This window comes from Atractosteus spatula, chromosome 6 (assembly GCF_055471065.1).
Source record: "Atractosteus spatula isolate fAtrSpa1 chromosome 6, fAtrSpa1.hap1, whole genome shotgun sequence".
NCBI classification, from domain to species: domain Eukaryota; kingdom Metazoa; phylum Chordata; class Actinopteri; order Semionotiformes; family Lepisosteidae; genus Atractosteus; species Atractosteus spatula.
In genome coordinates this window covers 10,587,740-10,607,249 of record NC_142711.1, presented here as the reverse complement: position 1 = coordinate 10,607,249, position 19,510 = coordinate 10,587,740, and the positions used below count along the sequence as shown (strand labels likewise).

Genomic DNA, 19,510 nt, shown 5'->3' with positions numbered 1-19,510 from the left:
TTACACATTTAATTAATGTCTGTACAACTACTTGATTGACTAAATATGTGCTCCGTATATTTTCTTCTTCTCTGTATAAAACTAAGTGAACCATTCATAAAATTACTGAACATTCTCAGGAGTGGACTTTTATCCTTCAGAGATACATTTTCAGTAGCCATATGTCTTCATGTTCTGCTTTCCTTGCGAAGAAAGTTCAACCTAATCTCAAAATAAATATACATGTTGATGTCCTTTATCAAAAAATGGGAGAATCTGTGCTAGTCAGAGCAATAGAAAAAGGACTTTGGAATCAGATATTTCTCCTTTGTTATTTATGGTCAATCAATTATTTGTCTTTAAATCCCATGTATGTTTTGTGATGTAAATTAGGATTTTCTTTCTCGGCCTGCTTATTTTATTGCTGTCTTTTGTTTTTAGATAAATCCTAAACAATCTTCAAATTTTAAACTCGGCTAGAATGAAAATATAACTAAAAAAGATTGAGAATCCACCACCCTCTCTTGCAGTTTGCTTATCTTCTTCACTTGCTCCACAGCTGACAAATGTAATTTGTTGGTGTTCCAAAGTTATGATAGATTTGACTAGACAGTAGCAATTAAAGGTGTCCCACGTTACCAAAAGAAAAAGCATCTCAGCCTAAACAAGTACACAAGGGAAGCTATGAAGAAGCTAAGAGCTGTGGAGTGTGACACACTTGTACCTTGGGGTCTGTTGGCATAGAAGTTGTGTTCAAAATATGAATATATTGAATATGAACAGGCTTTTTTATCAGGAGAAGCAATGTGGGATGTATGTTATTGTATGTGCTGGCCTGTAAATAATTCATTTTTTAGGAAACAGGTGTCAAAGAAGCATGATAAGGCAGTTGAGGCCCCTAGCTTTCATCATTGAGACCCCACAGAGCTTGAACCACAGAATCTGTTAGTATTGGAGACAGGGCTACAGGCCCACATGTAGGAAATATAAGCATTAAAAGAAGGGATAATAATTTTATTTAGTAGCTCATTAAGGAATGAAATGCAAGGCTCAGCTCAGTCTTTCCTTAGTTTTTTTCATTAATACTAGACTGTACTCCTGGGTATTAAATATGTTTGTGAAGTTAAGGTCTACTAAGTTCACCCCACATCACTGAATATAATGTGATTAAACATTTTCCCATACTCTGCTTCTAATTTACATGTTATTAAGCTTTCCAAGAATACCTGTGAATTAGAAGCCTTCACTAGCATACACTTCTGAACCAGCAGTTTGACTTGTCCTTTGAATAATATTAATTATAATATTGTAATTTACTGAGAAATTACAGGTAATTTCATATCTGAACCATTAATTCAACTCTAACATATGTAATAAAAAGCTGTTTTGAGTTTAAATATACCAAGCAGGGTGGGCAATATTAAAAGATTGTAATAAGATGTATTGTAATTCTTGATTAAAAACCCCTTGAAGATATTTATTGCCTCTAGAAGTATACTGAGTTTTGAAATAAACCACTCTATACGTGTATGTTTTAGAATAATACATTTGGAAGTTATGTTTTTGCCAGTATTTTGATTCATGATTGATCATGATGCACTAAAGCAACTACCGACTGTTCTGTCAGCACTAAATTACCTCATTAGTGAGAAAATGGCTAGGGCATGTGATGAGGTTATTTAACTTGTTTAATGTCAAGCCTGGTGAAAAGAAGGAAACAACGCAGAAAGGGACCAATATTCAGTGTGGTCAATAGTAGAACCAAGTCCTTTTTATTGATGAATCAAAGTTTTTGTGAAGAACATCCATACGGGCCCTAGCAGGTGTGGCTCTTGCAAAATGTTGCACTAATTGTTGTGTACAGCAGACCAATGAAGGTCTTGGCTAGGAGTGACTCCACTTTTAGTGATTGATGGCAACCTGACTGTCTGGAGCATCACTTGCCCATCCTTCCTGTGGGCTCATCCAGACATGGAAGCTTTCCAGCAGAACAGAACGCATACTCCAACTGTTTGTGTAACAGCTCTAGAATCTGACAGTTGTGTTATTCACCAGACTTCCATCTTCGATTTGTGGGATGAACTGGGACAATGGTGTAGTAGCTAGGGCTCGGAAACCTGTGAGCAGGCAAATGCCTGTCCAGTGTCTACAAGAGGAATGGACAGAATCCCACAAGACGTCATCTTAAACCTGGGAAAAAGCATGCAACTATACAGTAATGTATTACTTCCAACAGTGGCCACATGCTACTAGAATGTGACTTTCTCAGTAGATCACTGCTGATCAGCCCTTGTTAATCAGCATATTGAATTTAAATGTCATATTTGTTTAATAAAATATTGGTGTACCTGCTACAAATCACAGTCATTTTCCTGATAATATCTTTGTAAAGATTATAAAATTAAAATGATTATCAGGATCATAGATATAATATCTCTGCTTTCTTGAAGCAAAGGTAAGAAACGGCAAAATCATAAAAGGAGATTGGTAGCAATTTATCCACATTAGCGTTAATAAAAACAGTATGAAGTGGTGTTCAACAGCTGGCAGGTCAGATCCTGTGCATTGGCGATGCTATTGTATCGCTCACCCTGAAGTTTTCTACTTCTGTCCAATGCCAGTACTCTTCTTTGTCACAGATCTAGTTTGATAGGGATGTGTCTAGTGTGGAAAAATTCGAAAGTGCAGATTAAGTGTTCACTCATCCTCTGAACTCCTCAATTCTAAAGTCCCCTCAGCGACTGTGACACCATTAGTCTCACTGCAACTGCACCTACGATCACTGTCTCCAAAGGAGATGTTTGTACGTGGTGTTAAGGGCCTTGTAATTATGCTATCAGAGAAAAACAAATGTGGTTCAGTGGAGTGGAGGAATTCCTTTATTCGTTGATGTGAATGGAAAGATATCATTCTTGATTTGAACCGGTAGCTGTTGCAGTAGCTCTAAAAGATATTTTACTGTTTTATGTCACCGACCGTCACAAATAATGTTCTGCATTTTCACTGGTTTTTGGCAAGCGACAAAATGAATTTTGCCTTTTGCTGATTCAGTTTCCTAGGTAAAGCTCTAAAACTCTCCTGTCATAACAACACGAGAAAAGCTGCTTCTTGCTTAGCACAAGTGCTGTTACTAGTCCCTCAAGCTGTTGAAGTGATGTTGATCACAAATCACACAGCCTGTATAACTCCTGTTCACATTGGCAAATTTTGCATATAGAAAATTAAATTTCTATTACTTTAAACTTTACTTAAGGGTATATAATAGCTTTTCTGTGTCACAGTGGGAGAGGTGTATGAATATGTGCAGTGTTATGGAGATGAAAAGACACCTTTGAAGATCATGTTTTAAGTGATCTTAAATATAGCCATCATTAATACCAAAACTAAGGTTGAAACATTTCCAGAGTTGATAAGGGGACCCAAGCAATATGTGCTTTGGAAAGATATTCAGTTTTCACACTTTTATATGCTTTAAAGCTTGCAGCCATTACAGTTTGAACTTGCAATTAATATATATGTTACAAACACAAACTTCTCTTCATACTGTAAGCAAAACACCAAGAAAGAAGTAAATAATGTGGAAGAAAAGTCACGGTTAAGAAAGATGCAAATCTTTTGCTGTAAAAACCTGAAAAAGTTACGTGATTAGTTGCCTGGCTTTTGTCAGCATGCAATAATAGTGGTTCATATGATCTTGGAATAAAGCACCAGTCTCTATAAGGTCCCTCAGTCAGGTAGTGAATTTCAAGCATGGATTCAACCATGAAGAGCTAAGAACTTTCAAAACAACTTTGACAGTCATTCTCCCATTTGTTTTCATAATTTGTGATTAGATTTTTTATTTCCATAATAAAACATAGGTTAAGTTCTGAATTTACAGTACACTCAATGGTTCTTTTTGTAGTTCTAAAACCTGAAAAGGTATATTAAAGAAACTGCCTTAAAACTAGGTTAAATTTGGAGCACAGACATCAAATTAAATGTTTTTAATCAAATCAATGTAGACAAAGTAGCTTATTTAGGTTGAATGTGTACCTAATATTTTTCATTGTCGAGAATCCTTTTTACATACTGTACCTTCTAAAGTGGCTGAATCACTTGACAGTAACATTAGTCACTGGTGACTACACTATGAGCACTTTGGGAAAACCCTAATTGCATGCATGCTGTAAATTATCACACATTATTAAGGGTAAAATTCCGTTGATATATATGTAGTTTTTCTTTGTCATCCAAGCCTAAGATTTTTTTTTACTCGTTTCACCTGTTTTTTGGAATGCGTATTTAGAATAAAAATGCGGATCTCGTGAAGCATGATTTAGATTTTAATGAACATCTTTAGCGCTGGTATAAAATATAACGTTTTAGAAAATATGCATCCACACACATCTGAACTTGATACGTTTTTGAAGTAAGACTCGTATGATTTTGTCTATGCGAACCCTGTTAACCACAGAAAAATTTGTGGATGAGTGATGGGGGCTACGTGTGATGCAACATGCCAAATTGTCATCCTTGGCCTTCCTGCAACCTCTGCTCTGGCAGATGGTGGGCATAAAAGTGTCATTCATCATTTATTTACAATGGGCTTTATTTATTCTAATGTCAACAGCTGCCCAGGGAGTGGGATATTGAATTCAAATGTGCAGCTCTAGCTTATTTGCTTGCTTTCAGAGGCTCCTTCAGAGTGTAGTTGCTAGGAGTCCATTCTGTGCTGTGATAATGATTCATGTATTGTAAGGCCATTCAGTAAATTGGGTTGTCAAGGATTTTCCTGGGAGAGTTGAGAGGGCTTTTTGTGGGGAGAGAATGACAAGGCACAACAGTGGCCTTCATGTGTTGCTGCCCTTCTTCAGTGTCAGTAAGCAGCGCGCATCTGCATTTGTTGAAAGGCAAAGGGATGAGTTTCTGTTTTGAGTTTAAGAGACAACTGTTGGGAAAAATACTGACTTTTTTCCCCCCTCTTTTGGCTGTTGCTGTTCAGGACATAACGTTTCATAAATTGTCTTTCAGGCCGGACAAGAGTCTTTCCGGTCCATCACTAGGTCCTACTACAGGGGTGCTGCTGGAGCTCTCTTAGTGTATGATATCACAAGGTAAGACTGCATTTGTGGATGTCAGTTTCAAGTTCTTTTATGCTCTTCATACAACAGAAATGTGGAAGATTTAATTTTTATTACTTTGAAAGAATCCACTTCCTATGCTTTCCTAGGTATGAGATCATTGTATAGTCTGCAATGCAATTTGTGTATTAGTGTTTTAGTTTTCCCTTTTTTATAAATGATTGTATAGTTTTCAAGCCTAGCTTTATGTGGCATGGCTCTGTTTCTGCAGTCTTTTTGTACCCTTGAACATGCATCATTTGCAAAGATGAAATTCTCCTGGTATTTTTTTCTTTTTACAAAGCATTTAGTGTTTTATTTGGTACAGATTGTGCTTACGTTTTCTTAACCTGTAGTTAAGCTTATTTTTCTTCCAGCTGCTGCCATTAAATATGTTGTGTTAAAAGTAAAAGAACTGTCTAACTTGGGATTTTCTCTCCCTTTTGATGTCTGTATTGAATTGTAACAGAAGGGACACCTTCAACCACTTGACAACCTGGTTAGAAGATGCACGCCAACATTCCAACTCCAACATGGTCATCATGCTCATTGGAAACAAGAGGTATTGTAGTTTGTTTGAATGTGATTAAGTAAAATATATCTTTATAGCTTTTTTAAATCTTTTGATTAATCATGCACTGTCTGGATATTTGGTGAGGTTCGTAATCATTTTTGCTGTTAACCTTTGAGTGGCATGGTCTTCATTCTAATCTGTGACGAAATAGCATCTTATAAATTTGGCTTTGTAGTGAATGAAATAAAGTTTTGGATCCATTAACTGCGAGCTACCGAATGGGCTAGATCGACCACATCACCTCTTCTCATTTGTAACCTTTCTTATATTTCAAATGTTTTGCTGTCCCATAGTGTCTTTCAAAAATGGCTCTCTGTTCCCTGTTTTAGTGATTTGGAGTCACGGAGAGAAGTGAAAAAGGAAGAAGGGGAGGCTTTTGCCAGAGAACATGGTCTTATCTTTATGGAAACTTCTGCTAAAACAGCTTCCAATGTAGAAGAGGTAAAAATCACGTTGTTGGTTGTTTTTCTAAGTTGCAAGTAATGGGTGAAGAGTTACGTTTTTATTTTTCCATTTTTAAACTTGAAAACTTTATTTTTTCTTAATTAGTAGCCGCTTTCCTCTTCCAGACAATAAAGAGAATTTAGTAGTATTACGTCATTCATTTTTTTTTCTTCTGAGGAATAAAGAACCACAATAGCATGAATCAATCTTTTTACCACAAAGTTATCAAAGAGCCGACATCATTCTCAAACTCCTACACTCTATGAAAGTTAGTGTAGGTTTTTTAAAAGTAAAAGTAATATATCTGTGTACAACTTGTCAAGAGATAACTAGGTAGCTTATCAACCTACAGGCTATTCCTGTAAATATACCCTTTTCACTTAAGTCAAGGGTTCCTTAGTATTTTACAGATGTCTGCTTGAGACTTACTAGAAAACAGATCTGCATGAAAGTAGCCACAAGGATAGTTCTCGTAAATAGTAGGCATGCTTCAGAGGGGGGGGGGGGGGGGGACGTATTTCTCAGTACTTCTAACAGCACAACAACACAATATAGGAAACTGAAGCCGCAATGAGGTCAAGAAGGAGCATCTGTATATGAAATTAATTCTTCATTCATTTGAGCCATTGCCTGAATTTATAGAAACTGAATTTTCATAATTGTTAGTGCTTTGGTCTTTTGTTATCTCTTGAATTATTTTTAGATCTATCTTTCCATGGGCTTTGCATTTAAACTAGAACTAGAGTTCCCAATGGCCTATTATTATAATGGGCACTATTGCCGTATTGATAGATGCATAAGTACACATTTTGTAGCACTTGTGTTGACCCCTAAATGTGCTCTGTGAGCTACTTCTAATACAAATATGGACTAATTTTGTCCATAAATTAATTGTAAATTTATTTAGCCAGAAAAATAAATGGTGACATCATGGGAAAAATATCAAAATGGTGAAACCCAGTCTATGTAGCTTTTACATAAAAATTCACTTTCAGCAGTGTGTTGTGGTAAAGGTGCTTAGCTAAGTAATTTTGCTTGTAGTTTTTTCAACAGCACTCTTTAACCAAGTGTACGGTGCTCATGTCTTCTTTACTGCCATAACTCCAGTTCACTTTCTTTTTCCTGCACTATTTCCACTGGAAATATTTTTTGTGCACATTACTAAACAACAGAAATAACCAAAAGAAATTATCTGCAAGCCAGTTGCTGGACACTGCTGCCCAGTATTTCAGATATAAGGGTTGTGAGCTCAATGTGTGGGCTTGCCCACTGTTCTTGAATGCATTTCTGTTTCTTTAGAAATCCATTTCAGTCTTAACGGTAAAAAGGATGCATTGTCCAATGGGTAAAAAAACCCAAAAGCGAGTATATATTATGGCTCAAAACCCACAACAAAGTGTTGGGGTATTTTCCCTCAGGCATTATTTCATGCACATTATTAAAATCGGGAAAAGTGTGGAGAGAACTGTACTCGGCTCAGTATTGGTATTTGGGGATTTCTTAGTTGGCAGAATCTGGTACTTTCCGCCTTCTGTCTGCTTTTTAATTTTAAGATTTTTAATCATGAAGGGCATCGAGCAAAAATCTGAAAGACATACTGCAACGTTACAAGCCAGTCAGGTAGAAGACCTTCCAGTGGAGAGTACTTCAACATTAAACCAATTACTGTCGCCTTTTGTAACATTTAGCCTAATATATGGTGACATATAATTCAAAACCAGCATCAGAGCTTGTAAGCCAGGGATTTCGTAGTCCCTGTTCATGGGTATTCAAGGATGACAATATTTAAATATGTAGACCTGAAAATTGTTGTGAGGACACTATTTGCCACTAGATGGTAGCAGACATTAACTAACTTTCCTCCTCCACTCAAACTCAGTTCAGAAAGGAGGCTGTTCACTTCAGAGTTCATAAAAACTCACACCAAGGCTGTATACTTCGGAAAAGCATTTTTTTGTCCATCAGAAATGTTATCAGGCTGAGTATCTTGAGTAACAAGGTAAGTGGGCGGTTAGCTTGACTGCTTCTGAGTTTGAAGTATAGTGCAAGTGTAAAAATCCCAACATAGATAGAAATCTTAATCACTCGCAGAAAATGGACAACGCAAACCCTAGGCTCCCTTCCTATCGGAGTCAATTTCCTCTTCTGGAACAGAAGTCTTTTTTCCCCAGCACATTTCCTCAACACTGATTACCCGTTTACAGCAACTAGCCCCGCACTTCACTCTCACAGCAGGGAAACGGGAAACTGTCAGATTCATCTTTGCAGTCTACCCTCATATCTTAACGTTCAAGTGTTATTTATACTTTCATTCAGTCAGCTCACACAAGCCGGGTAGGGTTTGCATTAACATAATATGGAGGTGAACAGTGCATCCTGCACTCTTGGAAACACTGTTTAATAATGCAGCAGGCTGTAAAAGTTCAGTTTTCAGCATATCCTCTCAAAGTGGAAAATGACACAGCTCCAGCCTCATTTGAACATGTGCCTTTCCAGTGGTTGCTGTGAGCTCTGTCAACACTGGGATGTAAAGCATTATTAAGTTACCACAACAAATAAAGTGGGGATGTTTAGAAGGAGTTTTTCTTATACACACTTTTATACAAGTTTTTTTTTAAGAGTTTTCACTCTGGTAGCCTCTGGTTTACTGCAGTCCAGCATGGAACAAAGCTGGAAATACATCATCTTTGCAAAATAATCAACCAAAGGGTGTTCTTGACTTTCCTCAAAATGGACAGTAGTTTTATATTTTATACATAATTTTAACATGACCGACAAATGACAGACACTGTCGCAATACAATACAGTGTCCAACTCTTATTTTTCTAATGCATTTCATTTCATTCACTTACAACTTGATTATTTTAAGGTTTAATCTCATCTTTTCTTTCAAATGGCATTTTATTTTCCTGACAATTAGCTTTCTTTCTACACAGTAGTCAAATTGTTCAGTTTTACCTTGGCTGTGTTCTGCTGCTTTGCTTTCCCTGGAGATGCTCTCTGCCTTCAGAACAAATGTGATAACCATTTCTCCCCGCGTCTCCTGTGATGACACGAGCACTCTTCATAATGTTTTCATCCCTTTTGTTTTCTTTTTTTAAACATCACCGTAAGGTAACACATTGTGCCCACATCCGGGTTTTAGACATATAACGTTTTATAGAGGGTTTGTGCAGTTGTGTAAATTTCTTTCAAAGGGGAACTGCAGTTCCAATTTCTCAGACCGGTTATTAAATCTCGGTGACAAAATTAATTTAGTGACGTTACAGTAAAAAATGTACAGATTTCGAATTAAGCACAAATTCGTGAACTTGGTGAAAGTACTCTAAGTTGCCATGTTGTCACAAACTCGCATTAGAGTTCCCACAGATGGTGACGTGATGCGGCCCTTCCTGCTCGCTCTTCACTGTTATGACTAGTGTAATGTGATGGACGAGCGAATATGTACAGGCTGTGCAGCAGACATTTCACAACAGAAATGTTCCAACGTAATCTGCATGTATAGTTAGCAAGTAAGGCCCTGTCCCGGTCTTGGCCTTAAGCAGTAAACCCTTCCTCCAAGTCCTCACTTCTGTGACGTAGAGCAGGTGTGGACTTCAAGTGTGCTCCGTTATAAAAAGGGTGATGGGACGCCCTTGTATGATGTCACTCACTGGTTACACAGTTCAGCGTCAAAATGCTGTCTGTTGATGCTTCTTTTCCAATGGGCTAAGTAAATGTCGGCAGATGATTTTTAAAAAATTTTATTCTCCACTAGCAGTTTGACGAAATTGAATTTCATCTTGCCTGTCCCTGCACAAAATTAGTGACACATCGTGTCATTCATGTTGAGCCGCTCGACTCAAAACGGACGAAATAAACTAAACTTGACAATACAGCTGTTTATTCAAAACTTTGTACTACTAAAAACAAAGTTGTAAAACTGTAAAAATTAAATTTGACTAATGTGTGAATATTTTATTCACCATGGCAACCTTTCACCGCTTTGATAGGCGAGAACATGAAACGTCACCAATCGCACAAGAAATTGGGGGTAATTCCCTTCAACAAAGTCCGTTCTGATGCTGACTTCTGAAAAGTGCGCATTGGGGGCACTGGTGACCACTTTGTGAAAAACAAATGTAGTAATAGGACACCCTAAATCCTTACAGACTTGAGTGGGAACGTGCTTATGAAGGGCACAAGACGGCAAGCGTGCATATTGGGACACGGCCTAAATAGTTGGCAAAACCGCCTCGAAGTCGAGAGCAATATTTCCATTGGATTAAAAGATGTATTCAGAAGCCTGCTGGTTTACAATGACATACGGCTGCAACATGTCACCTGAAGTTTTGTCTGAATTACAGACAATGACGGTAATATGACACTGCACATACCTGGAAATTGTCTATTTTGTGATGTAAATTACAGGTTTTACAGTTACTATGTACATTTTACTTTCATTGTGTTTTGAAATACACTCATAAATGCTGATTCTTTCTAAGCCCAAAATAAATATATTAAAATAAAAATAATGTTGCCGTTAACTTTTAAAACGGTTCTCTTTGAACAGTCCCTTGTTTTCAAAAGCACTGATCCCATCTTTATCCCATAGTCCTGAAAATGTTTCTACACACTGCCTACTTGTCTGTGGAAAGTAGTAGTTCAGACATTTGTCACTAAAAGTCAGGTATATGGAAAATGTTTTTAAATATCAGGGCGTGTGTAGGAAGTAATGCAAAACAATTAAGTAGTTTACACTCAACATTTGGTTACTTTTTCAGGGCTCAGAATGTACAGAGTTAAAGCCTTTACACTTTGCTTATTTGTGAGCTCAAGCTGGAAGTTATAAATGGCGCATTGAAGTCCAACTATGTGACTGATAACCATACTGTATACAAGTATTTTACATAGCACAAGATAAATGCATGTTTATTAGAATCTTTACCAGTTAGATGCTTAATGTTCTGGATTTTGTATGGCCAAGAGGTTGTTTTCGCTATAGAAAGGTGTAGTCTTAAAGGAATATAAGCTGTAGTTCAGGCAGATTTAAATCAGTTGAGTGAATCAACTTCTTTGATAACAGGTGTACTATTAGTTAGGGAATCCCTCTTATGTGTGCTGTTAATGTTTTAGAGTGTGAAAAGAAAGAATCAATTTAGCTTTGGCTGAAAGCCAGCCAATCTCACATACTTAAGATCCGAAACTGTTTGAAAGTGTGTTCATTTCTGGAAGCGCCCCGAACACCCTCAGTGATTAATTCATCTCATTAGTTTGCTGTGAATTCTCCTGACCCTGTATGATGTTTCGATCACCCACTTAGAGTTTATGCATATTCATATCTTCCTGTGTCTGCCGCAGTCGTTTAAGTCTCCTTCACTGACTGTGCTGCGTGCTTGGTGCAGTAATTGAGCTGCAGTAGATTGATTACTCTGGGGAGCTGTAAGGCCTTTATAGGTGAAAACATATCAGTCCTGTTAATTAGGAAACAAAGCTCTGGTGGCAAGTTCAGCAGTTAAATGCTTCCAGGGTAAGACTGAAAAGAAGCCCCATTTATTTCTCTTGATGAACTGTGCTATTTTCTTTCTATCGCAGTGCATACCAATAAAGCATAGGAGGTCAGGAGAGGAAGGTGTAACTAGTCTTTGTACATGAACCTAGGAAAATCCATATTTGTTGCTGTCATTCAGCTGAGCTTTTCTGTTTGTTCTTTTTAAATGGTATCTAATTGACACTAGGTGCAGTGGTTCGGGGAATCTGCTTTACTGCACGGTTTAATTTACACTTTACATGTTCTAGTTGAGTTGCTTTTATTACACAGTGAAGTCGGTTCCTGTTTTGTAATTACTTCTGGTGGCACAACATGCACTTGCAGCAGTGCAATAGGAAGCAGACGTGACTAAGAGTAAGCCATGATGTTGCATTTATCCATCCTGAACTTTCTTCTTATAGCCACAGTTATTTAGGTCAGTAGCATAATCTTTTTAAGAGCTATTTGTGACCTCTGAGTCATTTCTGCCTTCTGTTTGTTTGATTATATGTTCTAATCACGTTTCTTTCCTTATGTTTTAGGCATTTATTAACACAGCCAAGGAGATTTATGAGAAGATTCAAGAAGGTGTCTTCGATATTAATAATGAGGTATGTTTCATACAAATGAGTACTGTAATTCTGTTCATGTATGGCAAAGTACTTAAACCCAAGTGGCTTTATTTTTCAGTAATTCCTCTTAATCAGATGTACAGCAGTAATGTTAGCACGTTGCTTTTTTAAATTAGCAGTTGCCTTAATTTTACTAGATAAGACTAATGTTTAGTCTAATTTTTTAAGTTTAATGTTTAGTCTAATTTTAAGTCAGCCTTATCGTTGTTCATTAATTTTCCAGGAATCATTATTTTATTTCAGTAACATTGACATTTTTTTCTTCATTAAGTCTATGGGAAATAATTTCACAGTCATTCTGTTTTGTATTTTGGGAAAGTCAAATTTTCATATTGATCATTTTTCCTAGCGTTTGTTTGCTCATTGTTTGTCCAATCACTTTACATTTTAAAAAGCAGTGGTTATCGCCACTGAAAAAGTGATAGCATGGACGTCGACACCATGTCTGGCTAAGTCGTTCCCGCACCCTTTGTGTGAAGAGACAACGCCTGCTCCTTTTCTTACTCTTAGAAAACTTTGAAAAATAGTTCTCATTTGCCACTTAATGATTTCTAAGAGTTTACGATTTGCAGCTACTGATTGAGAATTTCTAGGAACAGGTATAGCAGCATTTAATTATAATTTAATTGTCGTGAACAGGCTTGTCTACTGTGTAAATAAAAGTTGCTCCTCCGAACAAAAAAACACTTTGTAACTACCATTTTAGCAAATCTGTTTTTTCACTACTATATGACTCCTTTGGAAAACAATATCCTTCCGTTTTCCCAATCTTCCAGGACTTTTTTGTGTAATATCTGACATTTGAGTGTGAGGTCTGATGAGCCTCAAAGCCAACAAGATAGTCCTCAAGCCGGCAATGTTGCTTTTATTAGGAATAGTAAATCAAGAAGGTAGCTGTGTCAGCGTGCATAGGCTGCAAAAGAAAAGTAAAGGTTTATTCCATGCAGAAAAGAGAAGAAAAGAAAAACAGTTTTGGCTGTGTAGCCTTCTTTGGGTTCTCACCTTGATATAATAAACCTTTAGTTGTTCCTTTATTAGGTTTACTCATAATTAAGTTTTTTTTTACTAGATGATGAAGCATAAGTTGGATGATACTATGGGATCATATTTATCCTGCATATTTCTTGTGAATTCCTGTCTGCATTTTAAAGTGCAGTTCAAAGTGTTAGTGAACTTTACAAATGTATTGATCTCATTATTTTGCTTCTCTGTATCTGAAAAATGCACAGCTGGAGGATGGATGTCATATGTAATAAATCACATTCTTTCTTCTTAACACATGATATTCACACACATTTGGAGAGGGTTTCATTTGCAGATGTGTTAATTGTTCAGAATTGATCTGCAAAGGTAACAAACAACAAGGTGTATGGGAACAAATTTGGAGACAGAGGAGCAGTGATTTTCTTTTTGGTATGGTAAGCATATCAGTCATACTGGGGGAAAGAGGTATACTGGAGTGCTAACATTATAAAATATGAACCAAAACATCTGAAGTCTGTCTGTCCTGGATATTTGAGCGCATACAATTTGGAAGTACGATTCATTTTTTAAAATCTCAAGATCAAGGGCTGGTGTGAAGGATTTGATCTGAGCTGATTCTTTTTAGGCAAAGTGAAAGTGACTTTCAGATAAGCGCGCGGTGTGTTAAAGAGTATCTCACTTCACATAACTGTGTAAAAAGCCACCAGTCTACCTTCACCTGGCAAGTAGCCAAGTCACTGCTTCCTGCTCCCTCTGGAGGTTACTACTAACTTGGGGGAGGTGAGACCTATTTAGCTATTGGGCATGCTTTTTATTAGGAAGAAATGTCAAGGCACAGAGTCAAAACCACATCAGCTGATGTCAACGTAGAGGTAATGCCAGAAACCCCAAGGCTACTGCTGTAGTAGAAGCCCTGCCAGACATTATAAATATGAGATTTACTGTGACGCAAAGTTTCCTTAAGAGCTTAATTTCAGTAACTACCGTGTTCCTCCTGGTGAGCTGCTGTATTTTAACCGAAATCCACTTGAGGGAGTCTGTGTTAGGATAGATGTGCATGCTTGAGAAATGAAAGAGCTGCTCGTGGTATGTGTGGGTTCTTGGCAAGCTGCCATGTCTTTGGAGATTTCTGAAATTATTGATGACATGGAACACTCTTGTGCCCTTCCCCTGTATATCTTCTCCCAAAAAACAAAATGTATTAGTGCCCGTGAAGACTGGGCATAACCCTCAGAGTTTATTTTAGTTTGCATCTATTATCATAAATAAATCTGCCATTAAACATTCCATTATTTTTAATTCTTTTAGCTCAGTAATCGGTTTTCTCCAGTTGGTAACTGCAACAGATTTTATTTTATGAATCCATCTATCTTTATTTTGTGTATAGTACGCATCATAGCCATGTGATGTTTGATGTTTGACACCCACGTAAATATAAATAAATCATTAGTTTCACTAATTAAAACAATGTAATTAATTAAAAAAGCAATGAAGTAAAATTGTGTAACTTAACCTTTTATGGTTTGATTTTTGTGCTCCTACATTGTAGAAATGGTCTCTTTTATAAAAAAGAACTCAAAAAAGGTCTCATTGTTGTTAGAATAATATTTACAGGGAGCTGGACATAGGTACCTTCAGCATACTGTAGGTGCAGAGACACCTGTCAGGATTCCTTTGTTGAATATTCTGATAACAGGATGTCAAATGATTTGTTTTATACAAGGTGTACATAAATTGTTTTCCAAATTTTTCAGGGCTACATTTTGAATAGTGACGTTCATTCATAGAGTGATAATTTAGCTTCAAAAGTTTTCAAAGGAACGGTTCGCAGAGTAGACACCTTCAATGTGACCAAGATTCTGTGTTTTTAGTGGCACATGGTTCACATCTGGCTCTTTGGGATTTGAACTCTAGACACCATTCTGCAGTCTGATGTCTTTTGACGTTGCTTTGCAGTCCCGCCAAGACAGAAGCCCAGATTCAGTGTTTACAGACCTTTCCTACTGGCAGAACCTTTAAGTCCCAGCAGGCCAATAAAGGGTCAGGTTCACATCCAACAGGACGATTTACAAGAACAATATAAATTATTATAGGCTTGAGGTAATATATTACCTCAGGTTTTATGAGCATTTGCATACTATTGTCACATCAATGACTTCAATGTTTGTTTTATATGTAATTAAACTGTTATTTATAGTTCATATATATGTACTGTATACTTTTTTGTTAATTGTCAAGGTAACACTGCTCTTAAGCAGTTAGGTTAAGCAGTGTAGGGCAAGCTTGCATTATAATATATTTAGGTTGCAATGAGCATCACCTGACAGTTTCCACAGTTTAAACAGAAATGTACATTTTTTATTGTTCAATATTAAATATTATGTTATTTTTAGTTAATAATAATTCCTTACATTTACACAGTATAGATTACACACTCCAATCAAAGTACTTTATAGGTAATGGGGACTCCCCTCCACCACCACTAGTTTATAGCCCCTCACCTTGATACCTTGTTGTAATGGAGTAGAAAGGTTTTTTTTTTTAATTTAATTAGATGAACAATACAATTAGTATTTCTCAGTCAGTCGCTGTAATTTAGAACCAAGTTCTTTATTTTTTCAGTTTCAGCAAATTTAACTATCCTTAGCATTTTTTGTTAGCTTGGTGTCTTAAATAGTTGGGTAATAACATAATGCAATGAAGTTGTTCAGATGGACACTTGAGTGGTTATTTGTGGCTACATGCTGTGATTTGTGTTGCCTCATACATGCAGAGTGGCATTTCTTTGGCACATGTTTTGAAATTATGAACGTGGGGCTTTATGTTGACCTAAGTAGTGACCTCATTTGAATCCCAAGTTAAATGCAGAATTTCATTTTTTATAAGGCTCGTGGTTTTGAATTAAGTCTTAATGTGGGTAGTTTGCATCTTTTTGGCTTTTTACGCTAAACACAGAAGATTACATGACTCTAATTGGTATATTTTGGAGTAAAAGACCGTTTCAGTTTTTGAGATTTTGCTGTAACCTTGCTTTGTTCCTTACCTACTGTGTACCAGTTGAAATCTCTTCTGAGAACACTACAGCTCACTTGACTACTGCACTCCCATTGAGGAACACCTGGAAACAGGAGTCCCGGTAGTCTCCGGAATTGCTGACCTGTTCCTTGTGTGTCTTTCCAGGCAAACGGCATAAAGATAGGACCCCAGCATGCTGCAACCAACGCGACACTTGCAGGCAACCAGGGAGGACAGCAGGCAGGAGGAGGATGCTGCTGAGCCCTCTAACTTTCTACTTGACTGGTTGGGCCTACTAACCTTTTCTTAACCTCCCCACTCCAGCCCAACCCCTCAATCCACTCATTACTAGATGGCTGTTCATCAGGAGAGACGCCCAAGTCCTTCACAATCCCTGTAAAACTTTGAAGTCTGTCTGGGCTCCAGCAGAGATGGTTAACTTTTGCTTAAAAGACCGGGTTTTGAGGATTGTATCCATATCTATTTACATTTGATTTCTTGGTCGGTTGTCGTGATTTATGTTTTTTATTTTATTTTTTGTTACGTTGTCTGTGCCCTTTTTGACTTCAAGCTGAATTGTATTAAAACACTACAAGGTCATCTTAGTATTTTAATCAGTTTATGTGGTTAAAGTCCCTGGCTACTGTGGTTACCCGAAGTTCTAAAGAAAAATGTAGGACTGTATTAGAGCGGCCAGCCATTTAGTGAAGAAGACAAGAAAGCAGGACTGTTTTAATTCTGTATTTATCATTCACTTCTGTGTATATAGTTATAATTACTTGCTCTGGTGTATAACGACCAAGCTAGAGTTCTTTACTGAATTTGCTGAAATTCTATACTGTACAATTAGAGCTTGAAACTGCAACAGTATTGCTATAGTTCAAAACCTGCTTTGACACAAATTTTTAATCCTGTTTGACTATTTTTTTGTCTTGCCATCTGCCTCTCCCTTATCTCTCCCATAATCCCCATACTGCTCAGTGTATAGCAACATTGGCTCAATATTCTTCATCTATTTTAATGCCAAATTATTTTGTTTCTCGGTGTTTTTCAACCACATCTCCAGAAATGGATCACCTCCCCTCCAGAAATGGATCAGCTGTTTGCCTTAAAAGAATTCAGTTATTTTCAGTTATACAGCAAAACAAACTATGTAATATTGATATAATGCTATATTGTCAGTTTTCATTTTCAGTTTTATCTGCAAGACGGTTTTGAGTCCAGATCAACATTGATTTAGATGTCTTAAGTGGTTGTGTAGAGGTTTGTTTTATTTGCCAGTTGGTTTTGTTTTAAAGATACATGGTGAACATCTTGTCTATTGTTAAAGGGGTGTGATAAGAGCCAAAACTGGAGTATCTTTGTGACCCTCAACTTTATTTGCTGTGTTGGTTCTTCTTAAAATGACATGTTACAATAAACAAATAAATTCCTGTGGTTCAACAGATTCAAACCTGATATATATTCATTTTGATGGCAATGTGGAAAAAAATGACATGTGGCTGTATCCTTTTCTTTTGCTTGTTTTTTCCCCTTTATAAACTGTTTCTACTTCCAGCCCTAGGAGTTCTGCTTCTTTGGCTCAAGTGGTAGTGATCACTATCCAGACATATGTATAAATACATTTCCCCGTCATGGCTTAAGATGTAAAAACATGCAAGTAAAGTAATTTAAGTGCAAAATGTCTGTTTTAATCATGCTTTATATTATGGGATTAAATTTTAGGCAGTTTGTCAGAAGCTAAATCTTACCATTATATATTGGCACAGTACACATAAATATACCATAGAAGGTTTCTCCAACTTGTTTATACACACATTCAGAGTAATATTCCCCTCGTCAAATGTGGTATTGTATATTCTTAGAGGATTGCATCTGCTAAATGTAAATTGAATTGGGATGCCAGAAAGAAAAAGATTTTACCAACACATTTGAGTGTGGTGTCCCTAAACATTGTCATTATCAGATTAAATAAGAAGGTAAGAGGAATGATTGCACCACTGTGATTCTGTACAGGAGTGTGCTTAATTCCATTTTTCTGTTTATGCTCATGGGGTATTTTCCTTGGAAGTCATCCAAGATGCCTTAAGCCAATTACACCTTGTTCACTGTAATATTGAGAGCAATGCTATTTCTTGATATTGAGTACTAATTTAATTGAAAACCTCCTGGGGTGAGTCTTGTTGATTAAGATTCCAGTTCTTGTTAATTTATATTACTCTCTGTAATTGCGTTAGAAGAAAATGTTTTGAATGTTGAGTGGAAAAAAATCCAATGATATTGTTGAGAAATAATTATGCCACCTGTTCACAAAGCAGGGGATTAGAAAAATGGACAGTAGCAGAAGAAGATAACATTGCTTTGATAATATTATATGGATATATTTTCATATTGTTAGTCCCTAAATGGTTCTGCTACTTTTAATATTTAATTATATTGTGCAGTACATTGTGCTGCTTAAGCATCTTGAATACTTGCTTACAGAATAAATATTGCATGCCAATCTTTTGGATGCAATTTAGATGAATCCATCCTTCAGAAAGACCCGATCCCAGAAAGTACCAGGCCAGAGCTACCCCCTAGACAAGGGGCCAGGCCAACATGTGGCACGCATGAGTGTACACACGAGGGCAGCTTGAGAGACGCTAATGAACCTAGCCAACATGTTTCTGGGAGGTGGAAAAAACCTGGCCCTCCCAAACAGGGAGAATATTGCAAGCTTCAAACAGAAGATGCCTCAACGTCTAAGGCTCAAGACCTGTGACCAAGCAGTATATACGTAGTAGTACCACCGTGGCACCTGGCTTAATAAATTTCTGTATATTTAAAATGGTTTATAATGCCTCACATTAGTTAACATTAACATTTGAATGTGTCATGCTATATTCCTAATATTGCATTGGCTGCAAAAGAACAAATAAAAAGTAAATTCACACCGAAATGTAGAAGGAAGGAACAATGGTTCTTCTGTAGAGCCTTCTGCAGTTGATTTTCTCAATAGAATTAAAAAATAAAGGGGAATGTTGATCTTTGAAATGCCAGTGTTGTCTTCTGAATGCTCAAAATGCTAGTAAGATCTGATCCTTTTAAACCCTTTCTTGGAAAATCACTTTGTGAGCTATTTGCAGGCGAGGAACTAGAAGAATGCTATACGTACTCTCTGATTACACATCCTTTTCCTGCTGTAGGCAAAATCCTTCTCATCCATTCTGTCCAGAAGAATTAGTGACAGGGATCTACAGTTACTTTCATTAAAATTAAATAATTCTGA

At 36.9% G+C, this 19,510-nt stretch overlaps 1 protein-coding gene across 1 annotated transcript in view; it reads left to right on the top strand.

Annotated features, from left to right (window-relative positions):
- Positions 1–17,686, top strand: part of rab2a (RAB2A, member RAS oncogene family) — a 39,967-nt gene extending 22,281 nt beyond the window's left edge. The window contains exons 4-8 of the mRNA XM_088918634.1: positions 4,993–5,075; positions 5,551–5,643; positions 5,985–6,096; positions 12,151–12,219; positions 16,405–17,686. Of these exons, the coding sequence (XP_088774760.1) occupies positions 4,993–5,075; positions 5,551–5,643; positions 5,985–6,096; positions 12,151–12,219; positions 16,405–16,500 (453 nt within the window). The 3' untranslated portion in view covers positions 16,501–17,686. The remainder of the gene's footprint in view (positions 1–4,992; positions 5,076–5,550; positions 5,644–5,984; positions 6,097–12,150; positions 12,220–16,404) is intronic.
- The last annotated feature ends 1,824 nt before the right edge of the window (positions 17,687–19,510 follow it).